Consider the following 24,679-nt stretch of genomic DNA (forward strand, 5'->3'; position numbering starts at 1 on the left):
GGATCTCTACTTCAGCGGGAATAACTACTTCAGTATTGTAAACCAGTAGATAGGGAGTTGCCCCAGTGGATGTACGAACTGTGGTGCGATACCCGAGCAAAGCAAACGGTAACTTCTCATGCCATTGTTTGTAATTGTCTACCATTTTCCTCAATATCTTCTTGATGTTCTTGTTGGCGGCTTCTACGACTCTATTTATTTGCGGCATGTATGCTTTAGAGTTCCGATGCTTGATCTTGAATGTTTCACACATGGATTTCATCAAGTCACTATTGATATTGTCGGCATTGTCAGTAATGATTGACTCAGGTACTCCAAATCGACTCAGGATGCGGTCCCAAACAAAATCTGCTACGGCCTTCTTAGTTATAGCCTTATAGGATGCGACTTCAACCCATTTTGTGAAGTAGTCTATAGCCACCAGAATGAACCTATGTCCGTTTGAAGAAGCAGGTTCAATTGGTCCGATGAAATCCATACCCCAAGTAGAGAAAGGCCAGGGCGAACTCGTTGCATTGAGTTCGTTGGGCGGCACTCGTATCATATCAGCATGTATCTGGCATTGGTGACACTTTTGAACATATTTGATGCAGTCTGTTTCAATAATCATCCATAAATACCCTGCTCTTAACATCTTCTTGGCCTAAACGAAACCATTCATGTGAGGTCTGCAAGTTCCAGCATGTATTTCCTCGAGCAATTTGGATGCTTCCTTGGCATCAACACATCACAACAATCCCAAATAAGGAGTCCTTCTATACATAATTCCTCTACTTTGAAATAAATGGTTGGCCAATCTTTGAAGCGTGCGCTTCTGAGTGTGCGTAGCGTACTCTAGATATTCTCCCTTTTCCAAGTATTCCTTGATGTCGTGGAACCACGGATTTTCGACATTCTCTTTGTAAGACCCCGTAAAGTTTTTCCTAAAACCCCGGATTTCGTGATGCCGAATTGAACAGTGCGCTGGGGAGTTGAAAGAAAATATTTAGCAGAAATAAGCTTTTCTGTGGCCCATTCTGTTGCCGCATAATCACTCTGCGGGTCGCAGAGTGAGTCAGTTTTCTGGGTCATTTTGATGTCATTTTCGTGGTCCATTATGCGACCGCATAACCGTTTCGCGAGCCGCACTCTTGTCGCACAATCAGTCTTGAAGTTTTGCGGAGGGAGGTTCTGCGGCGCATTATGCGACCGCATAACAGGTCTGCGGGCCGCATAGTGACCGTAGACCCAGTTAGTTTCTTTCCAGTTTTGGCACCCAATTTGTGCGCCCGATATGCGGATCGCATATCCATTATGCAGTCGCATATGCGACCGCATATCCTGTTCCGGGGCTTCATTTTTGGTTTTTATAACCCGGCCCTACTTCGTTATATCTATGAAAATGACCATATTTTGAGCAAAATCTAATATTTTTAGAGTGAGAAAGAGTGATTAGTGTGGGGGAGCAACCTTCAACCTATTATCCATCAATTCCTGCTCAATCATTGAGGATCAATAAAGAAAGTCTTCTTCTTAAAGGTAAGAATCTATGCCCTAGCTCTTAATTTCGAAAATCTACTAAAAGGGGAGTAATTTGAAAGACAATTCTTGGGTGTGGGAGTTATTATCTTGCATGGATGTGTTATCAAAGGATGTGGGAAGGTTGTGAGCTAAAAATGATAGAGAATGGGTTGGGGAATGTTGGAATCTTTCACAAAAGGGCCTTAAAAACCTTAATGCATACCTAATGCTTGTTAATATGCTCAAATGAGCTAGAATCATGACCATCTTCCTAATTTTGGTCCAAATTGTTATATTTCTAAAATATATCGAAGTACTAAGAATTCCAGAACGTTTTAGAGTTTAAAGGAAGCTCAATTGAGGTATGTTGGCTAAACCCCCTTCTTCTTAGAATCGAATCCCACGGTGTTCATGTAATTGGAGTAAGTCCTTGATCATTATTGAATTGGCTATTCCTAATGTGGTTGTATTGAAGGATGTATGTTCAATATTTATTCTAAATGCTTCATCATGTCATCTTGCCATTTGAGGATGTGTTCAAAATGTGGAATATGTGTTAGAAATATTAAGACTTCATGTCAAGATCGAAATAGAGATTGTTATGACAAAATTGTATGAAAAGCCTCTATGTGCCTAAGATTTCCCAAATTGCTCATATGTGAATTTAATGTCTTGAATGGGATGCCCTATTGTTGTTGATAATGATAATGATATTTGAATGTGGAAAAGGGAACTGGAACTATGAAATACGGCCAAGTGCCAAGAATGACTTTGTAATCGTGATCACTAGTGCCAATGAATCGAAAGAATATGAAAGAAGTATGATGTGAGATGATTGACTGAAAAAGGTAACGTCTTGGGTGAGACAGCCTAGCCTATCGAGCCGTGATCGGACGCCATGCCGCACACATGGTGGTGACTGTGCTGAATATGATAATTGAAATTGTGGTTATGGTTGATGTCTCAAGTGGGACAACCTAGTCGATCAGTCGTGATCGGACTCCGTGTAAGAATACATTGATATTGTGAATTATGGAATATCGGTACTAAAGATCTCCCAACCCAATAACATGAAAATTGATTTGAAAACTGATGTGATCATTAACTTGATGTTTTAGTATTATTTGAAGCCCTTATTGAATTCTTGATTGTTCCTCTTGTATTATTATTCATTCTATTGAGATGGTGTTTAGCTATACATACTAGTGTTATTTGACGGTACTAATGTCCCTTTTGTCGGGGGCGCTGCATCTTTAATTGGATGCAGGTGGTTCCATAACAGACAGTGTTGATCACAGATAGTGTTGCATCCTCTTCTCAGCAGACTCGGTGAGCCCCATTTTATTCCGAGGTCATGTATTGTACCTTTTATTTATATTGTGGTCACTTTTTGAGGTATAGCTGGGGCCTTATTGCCGGCACCATCTTTACTCTCTTTTGTATCTTTAGAGGCTCCATAGACACTATGTGGGTTGTATATGGGTGTTGGGAATGCTAAACAAGTTATGTTGTGTTTTGATCACTTGTTCCACTCAAACTATAAGAATATGTGTATTTTGGGACTTGATAGTGGAGTAACTAATGAAATGATTTAATATTGTGTGAATGAACTTCCTACTGTCTAATTAAGGTAATCATGTCTTTTATTGATCATGGGTGAGTTGGGTAGAAAGTATTCAACAGGCTTGCTCGACCGGGTTCACTCGGTTGAGCACCGGTTGCGCTTCCCGAAGTTGGGGCGTGACACTCTTCTTCAACATGTGCACAATAAGCTGGCTGCTTATGTATTCCTATTGGGATAAGATCGATGAAATTCTTGTCTGGGTGTTGTATCATGGAAGACAAAGTGGCTAATGCATCTGCAAACTCATTCTGAATCCTTGGAACATGTTTGAACTCTATCTTTGCGAACCTCTTGATCAGCTCTTGTACACAATGTAAGTATGGCAATATTTTGGTGTTCTTCGTAGCCCATTCTCCTAGAACCTGGTGCACCAATAGATCTGAATCTCCAATTACCAGCAACTCCTGAACGTTCATGTCAATGGCCAACCTGAGTCCCAAGATGCAAGCCTTATATTCAGCCATATTTTTGGTGCACAGAAACCTAAGTTTTGCGGATACCGGATAGTGTTGACCGGTTTATGATACTAAGACAACTCCGACACCCACTCCTTTGAAGTTTGTTGTTCCGTCGAAGAACATCCTCCGACCATCGTACGCCTCAGTGATATCTTCTCCTACAAACGACAGCTCCTCGTCGGGAAAATACATTTTCAATGGTTCGTATTCTCCGTCTACGGGATTTTCTGCTAAGTGATCCGCCAATGCTTTCCCTTTGATTGCCTTCTGAGTTACATAGACGATGTTGAACTCACTCAGCAATATCTGCCACTTTGCTAACTTACCCGTAGGCATGGGTTTCTGAAAGATGTATTTTAGAGAATCCATCCTTGATATGAGATATGTAATGTACGCACAGAAATAGTGTCTCAACATCTGGGCTATCCATGTCAAAGCACAACAAGTGCGTTCCAACAAAGAGTACTGGGCTTCGTAAGGCGTGAATTCTTGCTCAGATAATATATCACCTGCTCCTTCCTTCTCGTTTCATCATGTTATCCTAGAACGCAACCAAAAGCCCCATCCAACACAGACAGATAAAGCAACAAAGGTCTTCTTGGTTCTGGTGGGACCAACACAGGTAGTTTGGATAAATATTCTTTGATTTTGTCGAAGGCTTTCTGGCATTCTTCAGTCCAGCTTGTTGTAGCATCTTTCCTCAATATTTTGTAGATTGGCTCACATATCACCATTGATTGTGCTATAAAACGACTGATATAATTGAGGCGCCCTAGAAATCTCATCACATCTTTCTTATTCTTTGGAAGCGGCAAGTCTTGGATAGCTTTGATCTTCGATGGGTTTAATTCAATACCCCGACGACTGACGATGAAACCTAACAACTTTCTAGCAGGGACCCCGAAGGCACATTTTGCAGGATTCAACTTCAAATTGTATTTTCAAAGCCGATCAAAAATTTCTTCAGGTCTGCTATGTGATCTGAACTCCTTTAAGATGTGATGATAACATCATCCACGTACACCTCTATTTCTTTGTGTATAATGTCATGGAAGATAGTCGTCATGGCCCTCATGTAGGTGGCCCCAACATTCTTTAAACCAAACGGCATTATTTTATAACAATATATTCCACATGGTGTGATAAAGGCGGTCTTTTCGGCGTCCTCTTCATCCATCCAAATCTGATGGTATCCCGCGAAGCAATCCACAAAGGATTGGAGTTCATGCTTGGCGCAGTTGTTAATCAATATGTGTATGTTAGGCAATGGAAAATCATCCTTAGGACTTGCTCTATTCAGATCTCGGTAATCGACACATACTCTAACTTTTCCATCTTTCTTCGGAACTGGCACAATGTTGGCTAACCAGGTTGGGTATTCGGCCACTCGGAGAACCTTGACTTTGATTTGCTTGGTGACCTCCTCTTTTATCTTCAAACTCATATCTGGCTTGAACTTTCTGAGCTTTTGCTTCACCGGTGGACACATGGGATTGGTGGGTAGCTTGTGAGCTACTATGGATGTGCTTAAACCAGTCATGTCGTCGTAGGACCATGCAAAGATGTCCTCATACTCCTTTAGGCATCAGATATACTCTTCTTTCTCTGATGGTGATAGATGAATGCTTACATGCGTTTCCTTGACCGTTTCAGAATCCTCTAAGTTAATGGCCTCAGTTTTCTCCAAATTAGACTTCGGTTTGTTTTCAAAGTTCTCAAATTCTCTGACAATTTCCTCAGGTATTATATCATCTTCCAGATCCTCTGAATCACTGTCTTTATGTTGCGTTATCTCGTTACATATCACAGTCTTGGGTTCATCTGGATATGTAATAATTATGCTGAAAAGAATGTAGAAGAATAATAATAAATATGAAAAGCAATAATGCATTAATAAAACTTTTAAAATGTCAACAAGTATGATTCGATGGCTCGAGTAATCATTTCAAAACAAAATACTAAAAAATGTCTTAAATGCTCAAACTTATTTGAAAGTAATTCATGCTAATTGCCAGGCTACCCAGGAACTCGGCGAGCCCGGGATGGTGCAGCGGTCCAGTTCTTGAGAAAAACTCCTTCTTCCATGGTTTGAATGGTAAGGTCTTCCTCCTCCTCCTCCTCCTCCTCAACAATTGCACTGTAGTCTATGTCTTTTTCATCTAGAAATAGCTTCCCCATGCCAGCCAAAACCTCATCTTCCTTAGATCCCCACATCATGTCAGCCTGATTGGAATGTCTGGTGTAGAGGTGGTACGGGTTGTTCCAGTAGATAATAAGGGGCACGCCACGACGGTGTCCAATCCTGATATTCTTGCCATGTATATTCATACCCGAGTCCAAAGTTCGTGCCATGATACTGTGGTTGTACGGGTTTGGTGATCCCCTGAAGCTTTTTACCGAGACCCTTGCTTGGTTCATATCCCGTCCACAACAATATGCTTTCTATCTTCTTGCTCCACCATTGATCCTTTTCAATTGCGTTCACCCGTTCAATACAGTGATATGTTTCTCCGCCTAATTTCCTCTTGTTCTCGATGATTGGAACGGTCTGATTGATGTAGATGGGGTTGCTTCCTTCTCCATGAATGATCACCTCTTCATTATTCTACTCGAACTTTACAGCCTGGTGCAGAGTTGAAGCCACTGCCCCGGATGCATGTATCTATGGCCATCCTAGCAATAGATTGTAAGTAGCAGATATATCTAGCACTTGGAACTCGACATTAAACCAAGTCGGACCCATCTGTAGATTGAGGTTGATTTCTCTTATGGTGGCTCTCTAAGATCCATCGAATGCCTTCACATTCATGCTTCCTATTTATATCTCTTGCAGGCCTTTACCTAGTCTCTTTAGAGTGGTCAGTGGACATATGTTAAGACTCGAACCTTCATCTATCAAGACCGTGGCAATGAATTTATCTTCGAATTGCACCGTGATGTGCAACGCCCTGTTGTGACTCAGTCCTTCTGGTGGTAATTCATCTTCATGGAAAGTGATTTTGTGGCTCTCCAATACCTGTCTGACCATGTTAGCGATCTCTCTACTAGTGATGTCGGCGGGTGCATAAGCTTACTTAACACCTTCATCAGAGCATTCCTGTGTGCGTTTGAGTCTTGCAGCAGTGATAAGATGGATATCTGAGCAGGAGTTTTGTTCAAGTGGTCAACAACAGAGTAATCCCTTGCTTGTATCTTCCTCCAAAGATCGTTAGTGCCAGTCTCGAAAACAGGCGACTTAGGTGCAACTTCTTTTCTTGTTCCACCCAGATTCTTAGGTGTGTAAACTCTGCCGATTCTTGTCATACCTTGCGCGACACTTGTTTCTTCTACTTTGGATTTTCCCTTTCTTCTTGCTTTCGCAACATAATCCTACGGGATGGCATCAGACTTGTAAGCTGGTGTGGGAGCTACCATCACAGTGAGTGGTATAGTTACCTCAACTTCAAATGGTGCCTGGGTTTGTACCATAACTGGTGTGAGGGTGACCGGAGATGTTTTAGGGGCGTCCCTCTCGAATGAGTCCCATGGACCCTTCCTAGTCCCATTCCTCGACAGTTTCTATCACATTCACTCCCTCACCTCTGTGATCCGGGAGAGGGTTGTTGCGAACATTTGGTGCAGCTTCCTTTGCTTGTATAACCTTAATGTCGATCAACGTCTGAATCTTGTCTTTCAACATGCGACATTCCTCAATAGTATGACCCTTCATGGCTGAATGATAAGCACATGTCTTGTTGGGGTTGATCAATTGGGAAGGATTTTCCACAACAACTGTAGGAATAGGGGTGACATAACTAGCAGCCTTTAGTCTCTCATACAGTTGGTCTATGGGTTCAGCAATTGGGGTGTATTGTCTAGGAGGTCTGCGGTCAAAATTTGGGTGTGGATTTGGGTAATTTGGCGGGCGGGTGGAGGTGAATGGTAATATATAGGTTGAGTGTTGTAGGTATGGTATACGGTGGTAGGGTATTGGTATTTTGGGGGTAAAGGTTGATATGTGGGTAGAGGTGTTTGGTATGTGAGGGGAGACTTGGGACCCTAGGCTACCATCACGGCACCCACTTCCTTCTTCTTTGAAATACCTCCTGATCGCAAAGCTTTATTCATAGCCTGCAGTGCCTCAAAATTGTTTACAATCCCATTCTTAATTCCTTCTTCTATTCTTTCTCCTAGCTTGATGAAGTCAGAGAACTTGTGATTTTCAATAACCATCAACCTTTCGTAATAATGGGGGTCTTGAGATCTGACAAAGAATTTGTTCATTTGTTATTCTTCAAGTGCTGGCCTTACCTTTGCAGCCTCTGATCTCCAATGAGTAGCATACTCGCGGAAGGTTTCTGTCGGCTTCTTCTTAAGGTTTTGAATGTAGAAAATATCTGGCATATTTTCCATGTTGAACCTGAATCTATCCATGAAATCTGATTCCATACTCACCCAACTAACCCACTTCTTTGGGTTTTGACTGATATACCAAGATAAAGCGTCTCCTATAAGGCTTCGCATGAAAAATTTCATGCGAATTTGTTCATTCTTGCCCACCCCTACAAGCTTATCGCAGTATGTTCTCAGATGAACCTTCAGATCACCGGTACCATCGAACATTTCAAACTTGGGAGGTTTGTAACCCTCCGGCAGTTCCACATCCGGCTGAATACATAGGTCCTCATAGTTTAGACCTTCAACGCCTTTACCACCTTCAACACTTTGGACTCTCCCTGTAAGCTTCTTGAGCTCCTCTACCATATTTCTAATGAGTAGGTCCTTTTCAGTTGATTCGGGTATGTATAGGGTTTGCTGCAGGGTATGGGGTAAGGTTTCCATATATATATCGGGTTGCTTTGATGAGTTCCTGGAACTTGGGTATATGGATGGTTATTGGTCGAGTTTTGGGGATCAGGAGTGGGTTGCGGTGCATTTTGAGGGGTGTGATAAGTAGTGGTTTGTGGGTATTGAGTTGAATGATGGTGGTGTTGTTGAGGGATTGGCACTGATGGCGAGTTAAAGTTCTGTGGGGGTGCGGGATTATGATACTGGTATGGTAGGGGAGGATTTGGTGGCGGATTTTGAATTTGTGGGTTTTGTGGGGGTGTTTGGTTCTGGGTTTTCGGGTTTTGTTGGTTGATGTCAGGAACATTAAGAGTGAGGGAGAGATTTTCTAGATTTCGAACCTGCTCAAGCGCGCCCTATAGTTCCTGCATTTTCTGCTCCAAACGTAAGACCATCTCATTCTGCCCCGAAGTACTTCTGCCATCTGAAGTTTCAACGTTTTCTGCCATGGTAGCATTGTCTTTCCTAATACTTAAATCATACATCTTCCCTTTTCCCTTGCTTTTTCCTTTCGGGTTGCTAGGTGGAGGAGGAGGTGGAGGACCTTTGGATCTAGTGTGGTATGCTGACGATGCCAGAATGCACGAATCAACCTTTGGGAATGGGAATAATCAAAAGAGAAAAGAAAAATAAAAAGGTAACCAAGTTAGTAAGGTGAAAATAAAAGAATGTTTGTTGTATTTAAACATGTTTCACAAAGTCATGCAATAGTTTGTGTCCTAATTTTGGGGACCTCATTGTGCCTGCGGTAGGCCTAAGCGACACATAGACTTGGAGAAAATTGATGCCAACTTTGCTTCATTTCATTAATGCGAAAATAGGCCAAAACAAACCTTCACTAAATCTAAAATAATAATAAAGTCATTAATGGCATCAAGCCTTATGACATCAAAATCTAAGCTAGAAAGCAGTAAAGAACATTATCTCCTAATTTATTGGGTCCCTGAAGGACCTTCTCCATGCTTGGCTCTTTTGACCCCATCAATAAAATTTCCCAGATCGCGCATATCCAACAGTAAGTAAGCTTTTGCTAGATTTCCTCATTCATCGTCGTTTATGCCTTGACAGTCCGAGAGTCTCTTTCTCATCTTCCCTTATAGCTCCATCAGTCATTGTTCCAAGTACTCCAATCTTTCTGTTGACTTAGTGGAAATCTCCTTCCATTCCCTTATCGCCTCCATGTTCACTTTGTGCTGCTCCAGATGTTTAGCTTCGGACTCGAATACCCTTTTGCGTAGCCTCTTGTACTTAACTTGTGCCTCAGCCACTTCATCTATGATACTATTCTTCAGATTGACTTCTGGATTGATGTCTCCTGCTTCGTCGTCTTCCAGCCATAATAGATAGTAGTACATATGGCCAGCGTGATACCTTTCTAGCTCGATAGTTTCTCCTCCCACAACGATCTTTTTGTTCCACATATGTTGCGCCTAGAACTTGAATGGAATGACGTCTCCCTTGAAATCTGCTTTGTACTGGACCATGTTGGAAACCCGAAGTATGACTTATTTCCTTCCAGCTTGTCTCATTACCCTTATAGGAGCGTAAGGATAGATGCCTCGCAATCCGATAAGTAACAAATAAGTAGTCCCCCTTGACCTGATAATGAACTCACTACTAGGAAATCATTCAAACATCCAATGTACATGCTCGTCTGTTAGACTGCTGAAGAAATGCACCCATTTTACAGCATTTCCAGGCTATGAAACCTGTCCGGAATAAATGTCATTTTCTTTGGGTGATGGTTGGCTATGTAGTCATTCAGTGGACTTTGCAGAATCTCTTGACGATACTTTACTCTCTGAAAGTGTTCTAGCATCCAGACTTGTAGCAATAGATTACAACCCTCAAAGTGTCCAAATCCTTGCTTGCACCGATCTAGAGCGCGGTACATCTCAGCTAAGATTATAGGGATGATGGTATAAGTTTGTCCCTCGATGCCATCCATCAAGGTCCTGGCGACCATGGCTAAGCGAGTATGAATCCTTCCTCCTTTCATTGGAAATATCAACAAACCCAAGAAGCAGACGACGAACACAAAAACCCGGCGGTGCACCTAACCCAAGGAAGCAATGGCGAGTTCATCATGGTGAAGACGATATGATTTGCTATGCCCATAACGCTCGTAAAGAAATTCAAAAGGGATGTATGAATTCTTTAGACAGGGCAGTTCATCATTCTTCTTAAAACCCAATATTTTCAGAAAACCGCGGGGAGTGTGATTCTCTGGTACCAGTAATTCCGGACTATCCCATGGCAACTTGGCGAAACCTCCTATTTCTTCTAAGAGAGGAATCATTTCTATATTGCCAAATCAGAAAATAACTCTTTTCTCATCCCAGAACATGGTAGCAGCCTCAATCAATTCCCTATTTGGTCGAACGTTCATCAAAGATGGCAGGTCACCAAGTATTCTCCTCACATGATTTTTGTCACAAGGTGCAAGGTCTTTCCACCAGTCAAGTAGCAAAGGTGGGATGTTTTGGACCATACCGAACCTGGGGATTTTTTGCTTCATTTTCTGCAAACAAACAAAGGTTAGCCTTTCCCCCCTCCAGATTTGGACTACTTACGCAATAATGATCAACATGTTGGCACATTTTTTACAAGTAATGCACATAATATGGTAGTGTCCATTGGGATTGTGGAAATCCCGTCGGACTTTAGACAAGGTTCATCTTAGCGGGTTGTTATATTAATAATGCTTCAACTTGTAATAGGTTTAGCATGATGCATGTACATTTCAAATTGGAGTAGGGTTTCTAGAAGGGTCTAGACTGGTACTCCCAAGTGGACAACTTGAGAGAAAAAGACACAGAACCGTTGACTGCACTGCTGATCGACTAGTCTACTGCAAATAAGCCTTTCTGATTTAAAAAGGGTGATTTCAGGAAAGCGCGGACACTCATCGAGCGCCGCTATATTGATAATGGGCACGAGGGGAGTATGATACGGAGGATGCTTTATACAGGAATAATAACACATTTTCAAGTATTTGCACGATAAAAGTACGTAAAAGCAGTAAATAAAATAGCAAAGTGAACAGGAAAAGAAGAGAAAAGAAAAGAAAGACAAAAGAAAGAAGTCAGTTTAGCTCATGAAAATGTGCGAGAACGTAACAAAACAGGCAGGGAAATAGGGATGAGAGAGTCATAATATAGCAGTCTTAGACAAGATCAAGGAGATGGAGAGAGGTCATACATGTCATAGCAATTTAAAACAAATAAAGGAGAATGAGGGAAGGGATGTGCACGTCATAGCAAATAAAGGTGAATAAATAAAGGGATGTGCATGTAATAGCAATTTAAAGCAAATAAGAGAAAGTAATCCACATAAGTCAAGTTCATTATGGTAAAAGCCTAAGTTTTCCTAGCAGAGTCGCCATGCTGTCGCTCCCCATTTTCTCGCGAAAGCGGGATTCAACATGTGATAACTCTTTTAAAAGGAGGAAAATAAAATAGAAGAGTCGCCACCTAGCGAATTTTGAGGTGCATTAGGGAACCTATATGTAAATAACTCTGTTTGACTAGTCAACACCACTAAAGATTGGGTAAGGGCTTAAATAACCTCAAAGAGAAGGTGTTAGGCACTCTTCGAGGTCCACAACTGTGGGTTCCAACCGAACTTTAGACTATGTGGATGATGTAATCAAGCTAGGTGATCAAACAAATAGAAGGGAAATTCAGAAGTTGCGGAGTCTTATTAAAACACGTGAGAACCAGCATAAATCTTCATAGCTACGATGAACAAGTATGTAAAGAGAGGGGGGTCCTAAGTTTTTTAGCCTAAAGGATCACCCCGTGCAACATAAATAATACTTCGCAACTCCCTTAAGGTGGGGATTGCTCATATTATTCAGCGGGCACATACTATTATCTTCTGTTACCCGATTATTATGTTGAAGTTGTTACTTAAAGGCGTTCTAATTCAATTCTAAGTTATATCCTATGTGTGCAGTACCCGTCCCATGCCTATGGTCCAAGAGGCTTTGGACCTACTATGAGGTGGTTCTAGACTCAACTTAGGTAGCTCAAAATGAGAAAGCTAGGAGACATTCAAAATAGATAGGACTTCATGTAAAGACAATTAAGGGCCCAAGTTAGCCTCCACACATAAACAACAAATGCACGCGGGCAGAATAGGCAGTAGATAATTTCAGAATTAAGAGTTAGAGTTCTATAGTTATGATTTCTAGGTGATTCTGAATTCCAGCATCATATATGCAACGTTATTGTTCTCTCTAAATGGTTTAGGCGAGGAGGCAGTAAACTATTTGCAAACTCAGAATTATTAGCGCTGATTTTATAAATATGCGTCTTAAGCAGGTGACATTGTTCTATAGGCGTGATTTCTAATAGTTGTATAATTAAGCAATGAAGCAACTTTGAGAGTCCATCATTAATAACGTTGGTCTCATAAACAGCTCTTATGCGAGTGACAACATCCTATAGGCAGGATTTCTAACAATTGACAAGTGGACTTGATTTTTATAACACTGTATTCCTATATACATGTCATCTAGGCAGGGCAATGTAATGAGAACAACGGAAGTAGTTGATTAAAAGATTAGAATCCTATAGTCATGATATCTAGATGAGCAGTACACTAAAGGTAATAGAAGCGGTTGACCGATTGATTATTTGAAGTCCTATAGGCATGGTATCTAGGTTAACAAAGCATATGTTATACATCCTATAGGCATGTTATCTAAATGCACAGTAGTAAATAGAAACGAGTATGGAAAATACTATCGTGTTTGAACAATGTACAAGTGAGGTGTGCATGATTTCTATTGATGTGCATAAATAAAGCAAGTTGAATGGCACATAAATCACATAGACCCTATAGGCATGTTTTCTACCCTTTTATGCAAATATTAGAATATCCTAGTCCCTTTTCATTAATCTCCCCTATTATTCGTTATTACAAATTATTACAGGCCCAGATAATGAGTACAAGTACAGACATTACATAAAGGAACAATTGCAGGCCTGGGAACAAGCCCTAAACAAAATAACCCAGTACTGACTGGGTCTTCAACATGCTTTCTTTCACATGATTAGCAGGCCCAAATCCAAACGCCCTTCAAACAAGATAGTATGTCCATCATGAACTCATGCCAATCCTAACAATTAAGGATTGACCACTTAAACTAATTAGTGAGCCACACTTGAAAATCAATTAAACATCCCTGAAGTGATGACTCATAAGGACAGGATTATATGACACTTAACCAAAGTCGTCTAAAAATATTGGCATTTTAGAAAACAAGAGTGACAGGATTGATTAGGAAAAGAGCATGAGAACTATGAGAATCAACATGGCTTAATCTTCAACAAGGGGGTTTTACATAAAAGGAAACGTGAGTTCATGCATGAGCCATTATTCAATAATTAATGGGAGTGACATGCTAAACGCAGTCAAACATTAGAAAACCTTATAGGCCTATTTACTTAGGTCGAACACATACAGTGCCAAGCTTCAGAAATCAAGCTTAAGGCATGATAATAGAATGTCTAACATGAGAGCCTAGTAAGAATTGCGTAGCAGAATAGATTCATGAGCAAATACTTAATTGAATGTAAGATAACTTTAACATGCTAAGTATCAGTCGATACGAGGAGCACTTATGGTAAACAAGCGACAGGTCAATTTCAGATTAACAGGACATGCAAGCATCAAACTTTGTACTAGTTGGCCACACATAGGAGAAAAGTCCAGACATGAGGTTTACCCTAAGGTCTCAAAATAATACTGAAGAGCATAGGATTGCATAAGTCAAAGCATACATTGGAACTTCAATGGAAAACATGCCTTAGCTAATCAGTACAACCTTAGGAACTTAGCAGGTTGGACAGGAATGACTCCACAAGGTCTGAAACACATGCATTGATTTATCACAAAGATACAGGACAAGGCAAGGAACATGCAGTAGTTTATAAGTAGCAGGGAAAGCATGTTTGGGCTAATAACATGATCAGGAGTTAACTCTAGAAAAGTATTAAGTTGCACATGAATGACTCAACAAGAATTAGAACAGGTTCTGGGCATAACTCGACTCATCACAAGAGCACAGAACAATGCAAGAAGCTAAACTCAGAACAAGCATCAATGATAAGCATTTGAGTACACACATTAGAGCAAACATGCTAAAGAAAACAGAATTAAGGCAACAAATAGGCAAGTTCGATTACTAGAAAGTATAGAGCCTCAAGAAGAGCTTCAGAGTATATAATAGCATGTTGGGTAACAAAAATAAAACCTCAGAGACATGAATATACAGAGCAGGAACTCAAACAAAAACAGAATGAAATTGCAAGGGTCATAGGTACTTAGTAGTTACAGATTAGTGAACAAGAAGAAGAATTCCAACAATACTCCAAAGTCAATAGCAAAACGAACCGTAGAACCCAGGAATCTCAGTGCGTCAGAGTTCCCAAGGGTTTCAAATGAACCCCGGGTAGTGCTCACACTGAGAAAGGTCCGATAATCGAATTCCGGTGGCCTTGACTTTCAGTCGGCCAAGAGATTGAGCCTCAGAGTAGTATAAGACAAGCGACAATAAGAGAATAGTAGTAATGTTTTAGTGATTAAGGTCTGTCCAAAGGGAATCAGGGGAGGGGGTTTATATAGTGGTGATAACAAGTAAACAAAAAATGGAAAGAAGACGAATCACGTAGAATAAGGAAAGAAAATCAGTCATATAGAATAAGGAAAAGAAAATCAATCATACAGAATAAGGAAAAGACCAGATGCAAACTGATTTCAAATCGGAATTAGGGCAACGAGTAACGCAAACCCTAATTAAGCCGGACTCAATGGAAATGTACCCAAATTGGAGAGATACTCTGTGTCCTTTGATGTACTTAGCCGGAATCCCATAAGATCTTCAAGGTCGATCCCATTTGGACCCAATTTATACGAAATACACCTTACATGTATTGAACGACACTTAGTATTACCATATCAGAGTGGTAAGCGTTCAGAAAAGGTAAGAAGATCTCTGGTTCGAGGGAAAAATGCAGAGGGAAAAGGGTGAGAAGATTCCGGTTGCTAGGATTAGATCTGAGAGATGAGATGAATAGAGAGGCAGAGGCGGCTGAAGTGGGGAAATAGGATTAGGGTTTGGGTGAGGGGATATAAGGAAAGGTGAGGATTTATTATGGGTCGTTGATCATTTGATATCAATGGCCAGGATCAAAGGAAAACGGGGCGGGTTATTTAAACGAATCGCGACCGGGTTCATTAAAAGAGTTGTCTGGTTTGGTCTTGGGGTTATTTGGCTAGGTTTTGGGTCCGAAATTAACTCAAAAATTGGGCCAAAGTTTTAAATACACGAAAATTATAAAAATAATTTATATGAAGTAATTAACAAAATGATAAAAATATTATTTGTGTAGTAAGATGCTTGAAAATAATAATTTAACATTTTAAAAATATAAAAATGCAATTTGGGCACAAGTAATGTAATAAAAATATAATTATGCACAACATATAGGCTATTATTGCGAAGTTGTATAAATAGCTCAAAATTATAAATATTATTATATTAAAAATGAGGTAAAATATTATGAAACATATATGTGGATGCAAATAATAAATTTGGATGATTAAGTCATCACAAAATAATTTAAAAGATAATTAATACATATTCAAGTAATTTAAATGCAAGAAAATTAATTTTAAAGCATTAAAAATTATAAAAATTATACAAAAATACTTGTATAACTCTTGTAAATTAAGTAATAATGCAAAATGATATTTTGAAAGTATATATACTATTTTTAAAAATATGAAGGCAAAATTGAGTATCAACAGTACATATGTGTATATGTATGTATGTATGTATGTATCTATGTGTGTGTGTGTATGTATATGTCTGTGTGTGTGAGTATGTATGTATGTATTTATGTATATATGTATGTATGTATACATGCATGTATGTATGTATGTATGTATGGATATTACATGTGTGTGTGAGAGAGAGAGTGCTTATGTGTGTGACTCGTGGAAAGATATATATAGCTAACATTATGATAATCTCACAGTTGTTCGCTCTTTGCGTAGAACTTACTGTCTTGTGTTGTAGACGTATGTGATGGTTCGTCTGAGTGCAGAAGGCGAGGCCAAGACTTTAACTGATAAATCAGTTTCAGACAATGATGATACTGCTTTTTTGAATAAAACTGAGATGAATGAGATGATGAACAATCTAGAAGCAACTAAAGTTGTCTCTGAAACTGGAGGTTCAGAGGAGGCTTATGTGGAATTAGCATTAAGTGAGCAAAGTGTAATAGTTTATCAGGATGATGGAACTGCCATACAAGAAGAAAACAATATAACTGAAGTTGAACTGCCGAATGAGGAGTATTCTTTAAAGGAAGTCAAAAGTAATCAAACAGATGGTGTGCTGGGAGAAGGGGGAGAAAATTTTGGTGAGGAAAGGAACGACGAAGATGCCACTGATAACGGTGAAGATAATGACCTAGAAAATGGAAAAAATACAAAGGAGAAAAATGAGGGAGGTGCTGAAACGTTGAACGGAGAGTGTTTGTTAAAGGAAGAAGGATATAATCAAACAGATGCAGTGGTGGGAGAAGAAGATGATGACAGTGGAATTGATAACAGCGAAGATAATAACCAAGAAAATGTAAAAAATATAGAAGAGAAAAACGAGGAAGGTGTTGCAGGTGTGGATAAAGATAACAAAGGTGATACAATGGAAGAAGATGCTATTGATAACGACGAAGATATTAACCAAGAAAATAGACAAATCACGGTGGAGAAAAATGAGGGAGGTGTTGCGAGTGTAGATAAAGATAACAAAAGACATTGTATAAGGGTGAAACCGGGCCCATGGGACACCTAGGTTTCCAATAAAGTAAATCGAGCAAGAGATGTGATGATAAGAAATCGGAATCGAGGCGAGGGTCTCATCGAGCCAGGGTCCGGGGCACAATGCCCAACCTCGGGAATATCGGGGCCATGACCCCGGGATCGGTCCAAATCCCAAAAGACTTCAGAGAGCATCGTCAGGGAACCAAGCACGATTAACAGAAGGTCGTGATATCTGTGACCAACCGGGTATCACGGTGTGGATCTCGGCACGTACCAGCGGAAATTCGGTGGTTAGTTAAATGGAAGATTTTTACCTTTTATGGAATTGTACCTAGGGTAGGACTCCCCTACTATATAAATGGGGGTCTAATTATTCATTAGGGACACTGTAACATGCATATCAAGGCAATATACTATTATTTTCTCTGTTATTCAAAGTTTTAGTTCTTGTTCATCAGTGCTTGGTCATTGTAAGTCCGGGATCGAGGACGGATATTTCATTAAGGCTGTTGTTAAGCCTGAAATTACCCTCCTCAAGTGGTTTGATAATTTATTACCTCCTTTATCAATTTAATCTTACGCAATTTATCATTTGTATCAAATTAATCCACGTATCCTTAAAAGCACAATCAAATTTAATTATTATCCATTTTGAGGGTAAACAGTTTGGCGCCCACCGTGGGGCTAAGGATAATAGTGGCAATTTGATACGAATTTCCATAACACACCCTGTTTTTCACTTGTTCTTTGAAGTCTTTAATTTTAGGTCAAGGCTTAAAATGTCGAACTCCCAATCTACCCCTTTGAACGTGGATGCTGAGTTTGGACACAATGGCGAGAACAACAATGTGGCACCCAGTAACGAGGTGCCCCATGTCAACCCCAACGGAGTTCCGACCGCAGACCCAATCGAAGCTAACTCACATGTGGCCATCAATGCAAACTTGCTTACCGATCTTGAGAACAACATCTGTGGGAAAGTCCGATCGGTAGCCCAAAATACACACGGCGGTGAAGGTGATGGGATCAACTTGCGAGTAATCTTCGAAGTGTTGCAGGCTTAACAAGCATCGATAGCCCAATTACAAAACCAGAGTCGAGCCCAAACCATCCCAGAAAAACGCTCGCAGAAATGAACCAATCGTAGAAAGGCCGGGTGAAGCTGAACTCGGGACCAACTCCGAGATTATAAAGATGATTAAGGAACTGATAAAATGGGTGGAATTGGAAGAAAAGAAGATCGAAGCCAATGACAAAAAAGTAGAAACCTACAAATCCAGGGTCGACCAAATCCCAGGAGAACTACCGATATTGAAGGGCCTGGATTCTAAGAAGTTTGTTCAAAAACCTTTCCCTCCGAGCGCAGCTCTGAAGCCGATCCCAAAGAAGTTTCACATGCTCGAAATTCCTAAGTACAACAGAACAACTGATCCAAACGAATATGTGACCTCCTACACATGCGCCATCAAGGGGAACAACTTGGAAGATGATGAGATCAAGTTCGTCCTGCTGAAAGAGTTCGGAGAGACCTTGTCAAAAGGAGCTATGATATGGTATCACAACTTACCCCCTAATTCTATTGACTCATTTTCTATGCTTGTAGACGCCTTCGTGAAAGCACACGTCGGGGCCATCAAGGTCGAGACGTGGAAGTCAGACCTTTTCAAAGCGAAGTAAAGAGATAATGAGATGCTCAGGGAATTCATGTCCCAGTTTCAAATAGAACGAATGGACCTGCCTCCAGTCGCGGACGATTGGGCCGTTCAAGACTTCACCCAAGGACTCAATGCTCGAAGTTCATTGGCTTCACAACAGTTGAAGCAAAATCTAATAGAATATCCGGCGGTAACTTGGGCCGACGTCCATAACCGGTACCAATCAAAAATCAGGGTCGAAGATGATCAGCTTGGGGCCCCTTCTGGGTCCGTTTATCTCGTCAGAGCTAGTGACAGCTCCAAAAGAGACATTGATCGTGAACCAAGATCAAATAGAGACCGGTATCAACCATACAATGGAGATCGAAGAGGTAATGAGCCTGAATGAAACCTTGCGATAAGTGAAAGGAGAAGCGACCGAGGTCAAAATAACCTGGGGCTCATGAGCAAAAGCGGTTTTGACAGGAAGCATCGAGGTTATCAGAATACAACGTCAACGTCGATGTTGTTGCCATCGTATCTTCCATCGGACGCATCAAAGACACCAAGTGGCCTCGACCTTTACAGTCTGATCCTGCCCAAAGGGACCCCAACCTAATGTGTAAATATCATGGCACTCATGGCTACAGAACTGATGACTGCCGACAACTGAGAGAGGAAGTAGCCCGATTATTCAACAACGGACACCTCCGAGAGTTCCTGAGTGATCGAGCCAAAAATTACTTCAGGAATAGGGAATCCAATAAGCAGATCGAGCAGGAAGAACCTCAGCATGTCATTAACATGATCATCGGTGGGGTCGACGTCCCCCGAGGGCCAATGTTAAGGCACACCAAAGTGTCAATCACAAGGGAAAATAGACTCGAGATTACGTTCCAGAAGGAACCATATCTTTTAACGATGAGGACGCTGAAGGCATCGTGAAATCACACAATAATGCACTGGTAATATCTGTACTCATAAATAAATCTCGAGTTAAGCGTGTGTTAATTGATCCAGGTAGCTCGGCCAATATCATCAGATCGAAGGTCGTAGAACAGTTGGGTCTACTAGACCAAATTGTGCCTGCAGTCCGAGCTCTAAACGGATTCAACATGGCATGTGAGACCACTAAATAGGAGATAACCCTACCGGTGAGCACCGTCAGAACCGTTTAGGAAACAAAGTTCTACGTGATCGAAGGAGATGTGAGATACAATGCTCTGTTAGGGAGGTCATGGATTCACAACATGAGGGCGGTGCCCTCGACACTATACCAGGTGTTGAAATTCCCAACACTAGGAGGGATTAAAACAATTTACGGAGAACAACCGGACGCAAAGGAAATGTTCACGGTCGACGAGGTGGTCCCGTTATCCACACTCTCGATATCAAAGAACCCGAGTTCGATCACCAAGGAAGAAACCAAATAGCAATCACCGATACCGGGCCCGACCGAGCCAAAAAAGCAGGGAACGGGCGAGAATGACAACTACGGAGTTCCCAGGACCTTCATAGCCCCCGACGATACCGATGCCACCAAATCAACGGTCGAGGAGCTGGAACATGTCATATTGATCGAGCACCTGGACGATCGTAAGGTATACCTGGGCACGGGGTTAAGTCCCGAGCTTAGGAAAAAATTCATTGAATTCCTTATAGCTAACATAGATTATTTCTCCTGGTCCCACCTTGACATGACAGGATTCCCGCCGAAAATAACTACTCACAAGCTGATCCAGGATTTGATGTTCCACCCAGTAAAATAGAAAATGAGGCCTCAGTCCGAAGTCAAGCATGCATTCATCAAAGACGAGGTATATAAACTCCTTAAAATAGGATCCATTCGAGAAGTTAAGTACCCGAATTGGTTAGCAAACATAGTAGTAGTCCTTAAAAAGGGGAATAAATTAAGAATATGTGTAGACTATAAAGACTTGAACAAGGAATGCCCCAAGGACTCTTTTCCTTTGCCCAACATCGATCGCATGATCGATGCGAAGACCGGCCACGAGACCCTCAGCTGTCTCGATGCCTACTCTGGGTACAACCAAATTCGAATGGACCCGGGCGACCAGGAAAAGACATCCTTCATCACTAAATACGGCACCTATTGTTATAACGTAATGCCATTCGGATTAAAAAATGCCGGTGCCACTTACCAACACCTAGTAAATCGGATGTTCGAAGAGCAAATAGGAAAATCAATAGAGGTTTATATTGACGACATATTAGTTAAGTCCCTGCGAGCAGAGAACCATTTGAAACATTTGGAGGAAACCTTCAACATACTGAAGAAATACAATATGAAGCTGAACCCGGAGAAATGCGCATTCGGAGTCGGGTCCGGGAAATTCCTCGGATTCATGGTGTCCAACCGAGGAATCGAGATCAATCCCGATAAGATCAAGGCCATAGAGGACATTACTGTGGTGGATAATGTCAAGGTCGTTCAAAGGTTAACCGGGTGCATAGCCTCCTTGGGTTGATTCATTTCAAGGTCCTCCGACAAAAGCCATCGATTCTTCTCGTTATTGAAGAAGAAGAATAACTTCTCATGGACCTCCGAGTGCCAACAAGCCTTAGAAGAACTCAAGAGATACCTTTCGAGCCCGCCTTTACTTCATACTCTGAAGGCAGACGAGCAGTTGTACCTATACTTAGCGGTATCCGAGATAGTGGTAAGTGGAGTCCTGGTCTGGGAAGAGGAAGGTATGCAATTTCCTATCTATTATATTAGCGGGACTCTAGGCGAGGCCGAAACTAGGTATCCTCACCGGGAAAAATTAGCGCTCACTTTTCTAAGCAACTCTAGGAAGTTAAAACCGTATTTTCAATGCCATCCCATATGTGTCGTGACTACTTATCCATTGAGAAACATAATGCATAAACCCGAGCTCTCGGGGCGATTGGCCAAATGGGTCTTGGAAATCAGTGGATACGATATCAAATATCGACCCCGAACTGCCATCAAATCTCAAATTTTTGCGGACTTCGTGGCCGACTTAACATCGGCCCTAATACCCGAGGTCGAAAGGGAATTGTTGTTGAACTCGGGGACTTCCTCCGGGATCTGGACCCTCTTTACGGACGGTGCCTCGAACGTAAAGGGGTCCGAACTTGGCATCATGTTGAAGCCACCAACGGGTAATGTAGTTAGGCAATCTATTAGAACTGTAAAATTGACTAATAACGAGGCCGAATATGAGGTCATGATTGCAGGTCTCGAACTAGCTAAAAGTCTGGAGGCCGAGGTGATCGAAGCTAAGTGCGATTCCCTCCTTGTGATGAATCAAGTCAATGGGACATTCGAAGTCAAAGAGGAATGAATACGAAGGTACCTGGATAAACTACAAGTAACGCTACATCAGTTCAAGGAGTGGACCCTGCAACATGTACCTCGGGATCAAAACAGCGAAGCTGATGCTCTCACTAACTTGGGATCGTCGGTTGATAACAATGAATTCAGCTCGAGAACGGTTGTACAACTCATGAAATCGGTAGTGGAAGAAGGCCACGCCGAGATAAACTCGACAAGCTTACCCTGGGATTGGAGAAACAAGTATGTAGATTACCTGAAGACCGGGAAGCTGCCCTCGGATCCTAAAGAATCGAGAGCCCTGCGTACAAATGTGGCAGGGTTCAGCTTGTCCGAAGATAACACCCTATTCAGGAGAATGTTCGATGGCCCACTCACCATATGTCTGGGACTGGGAGATACCGAATATGTCTTGAGGGAAGTTCAAGAAGGAACCTATGGGAACCATTCGGGTGCCGAATCGCTGGTTCGAAAGATAATCAGAGTCGGCTACTATTGGATCGACATGGAAAAAGAAGCGAAGGAGTTCGTACGAAAATACGACGGATGTCAGAGGTACGCACCGATGATCCATCAGCCAAGGGAGCAACTGCATTTGGTCTTGTCACCTTGGCCATTCATGAAATGGGGGATGGACATCGTTGGTCCCCTGCCATGGGCACCCGGTAAGTCTTAATTTATATTATTTATGACTGACTATTTTTCTAAATGGGTTGAAGACCAGGCATTTGAGAAACTCAGGGAGAAAGAAGTTATTGATTTTATTTGGGACCACATAATATGCCGGTTCAGAATGCCGGCCGAGATCATATGCGACAACGGGAAAAAATTCATCGGCAGTAAGGTGAGTAAATTTTTCGAGGACCAAAAGATCAAAAAAGATCCTACCAACACCCTATCACCCTAGTGGGAACGGGCAGGCGAAGTCCACAAATAAGACCATACTCCAAAACCTTAAGAAGAGATTGACTGACGCCAAAGGAAAATGGAAGGAAAGTTTGCCCGAAGTCCTGTGGGCATATCGTACGACCTCAAAATCTAGTACCAGGGCTACCCCTTTCTCGATGGTCTACGGTGCTGAAGTGCTAATACCAGTCGAAGTAGGAGAACCGAGTTTCATGTTCCGATATGTGACCAAAGAGTCAAACAATGAGGCCATGAGTACGAGTCTGGAACTATTGGACGAGAGGCGCGAGGCCGCCCTCGTCTGGTTGGCCACCCAAAAATAATGGATCGAAAGGTATTACAACCAGAGAGCCAACCTCTAACACTTCAATCGGGAATTTGGTGTTAAGAAAGGTGACACTGAACACCCGTAACCCGAACGAAGTGAAGCTGGGACCGAATTGGGAAGGTCCATATCGAATTATCGAGATTACTGGCAAAGTATCATACAAACTCGAAGAAGGGAATGGTGAGCGACTACTGAACAACTGGAACGTAACCCACTTAAAATGATACTACTGCTAAGGTACGACCCCATCCATTCTTTTCTTTACATATATTACGAATTCGACTAACACTTGCAGGTAACAGCCAAAGAATGATGCAGCTATCAGGCCCGAAAGCACGCGTTGCACTCTTTTTTCCTTGAACCGATTTTGTCCCAAATGGGTTTTTGGACAAGGTTTTTAACGAGGCAATAGTAGATCGTGCTAACTTAGAATTGAAGATCGGTTACAAACCAGAGTCAAGGGTTGCATCAACATCAACTGAGTCCTCTTAACGATCGACCTTGAATACTGGGGGCCATCACCCTCGGATAATGATTTTAGCAAGGAAGGAAACTTTGTGCTTGAACAGTCTGAGCTCGGTGGATAAGATTTATTGTAAGGGGCAAACGGCCAAATGAACCGTGCCCACATAGACCACTTAAGCCATAACACGAAGCTTGTACACATTTACAATCTTGTATGTTGCTCATATAAATAAAAGAAAGTTTCTACCTTGCAAATACATATTTTGTCCCTTAAGACTATTAAATTTTGTTCCTTAAGGATAGATATTAAGCCCAAGGGCCACCTTTATCCGGATCCTAGAGATCTTCCCTACTCGGGGAGTATCGTCCAAGGCAAGCCCGGTCGGGTATCGAAGCCCGGGGGTACAAAACCTATTAGGAAATACCCGAACTTAAAAGGCTACGACCATCCTAGAAACGGCTCGAAGACGTTCGAAGTCCGTAATCAAAACATAAGGCCTTCAAAAATTTCAAACCGGCTCAAAGGCTACCCTCGGCAAAACTATAATCTAAAAACATTTAAGTAAGCACTTTGGGGAAAGCTTCCGGTCATACCAAGCCCCCACGAGTTTCAAAGAAAATTACATCGAGAACGAGCCTTGTTCGAACCTCTGAACAAGACCCTATTACTATGTTTTATTTCGTGCTAAGTCATTTGAAATCTTTGCAATCATAAAGAAAAAATCAATAGAAACAAACTCGAAAATTGCCAAAGGGAAAAAGCCTTATATATATATATAT

The 24,679-nt window shown here is 41.5% G+C and overlaps 1 protein-coding gene across 1 annotated transcript; it reads left to right on the forward strand.

The window, feature by feature from the left end:
- Positions 1-16,507: 16,507 nt before the first annotated feature.
- Positions 16,508-17,278, forward strand: LOC138894308 (nuclear polyadenylated RNA-binding protein 3-like). Its single transcript, XM_070178998.1, has one exon. It carries the CDS (start codon positions 16,508-16,510, stop codon positions 17,276-17,278), a length of 771 nt encoding a protein of 256 aa, XP_070035099.1.
- Positions 17,279-24,679: the final 7,401 nt, after the last annotated feature.

Source organism: Nicotiana tomentosiformis, chromosome 6 (assembly GCF_000390325.3).
Source record: "Nicotiana tomentosiformis chromosome 6, ASM39032v3, whole genome shotgun sequence".
Classification (NCBI taxonomy): domain Eukaryota; kingdom Viridiplantae; phylum Streptophyta; class Magnoliopsida; order Solanales; family Solanaceae; genus Nicotiana; species Nicotiana tomentosiformis.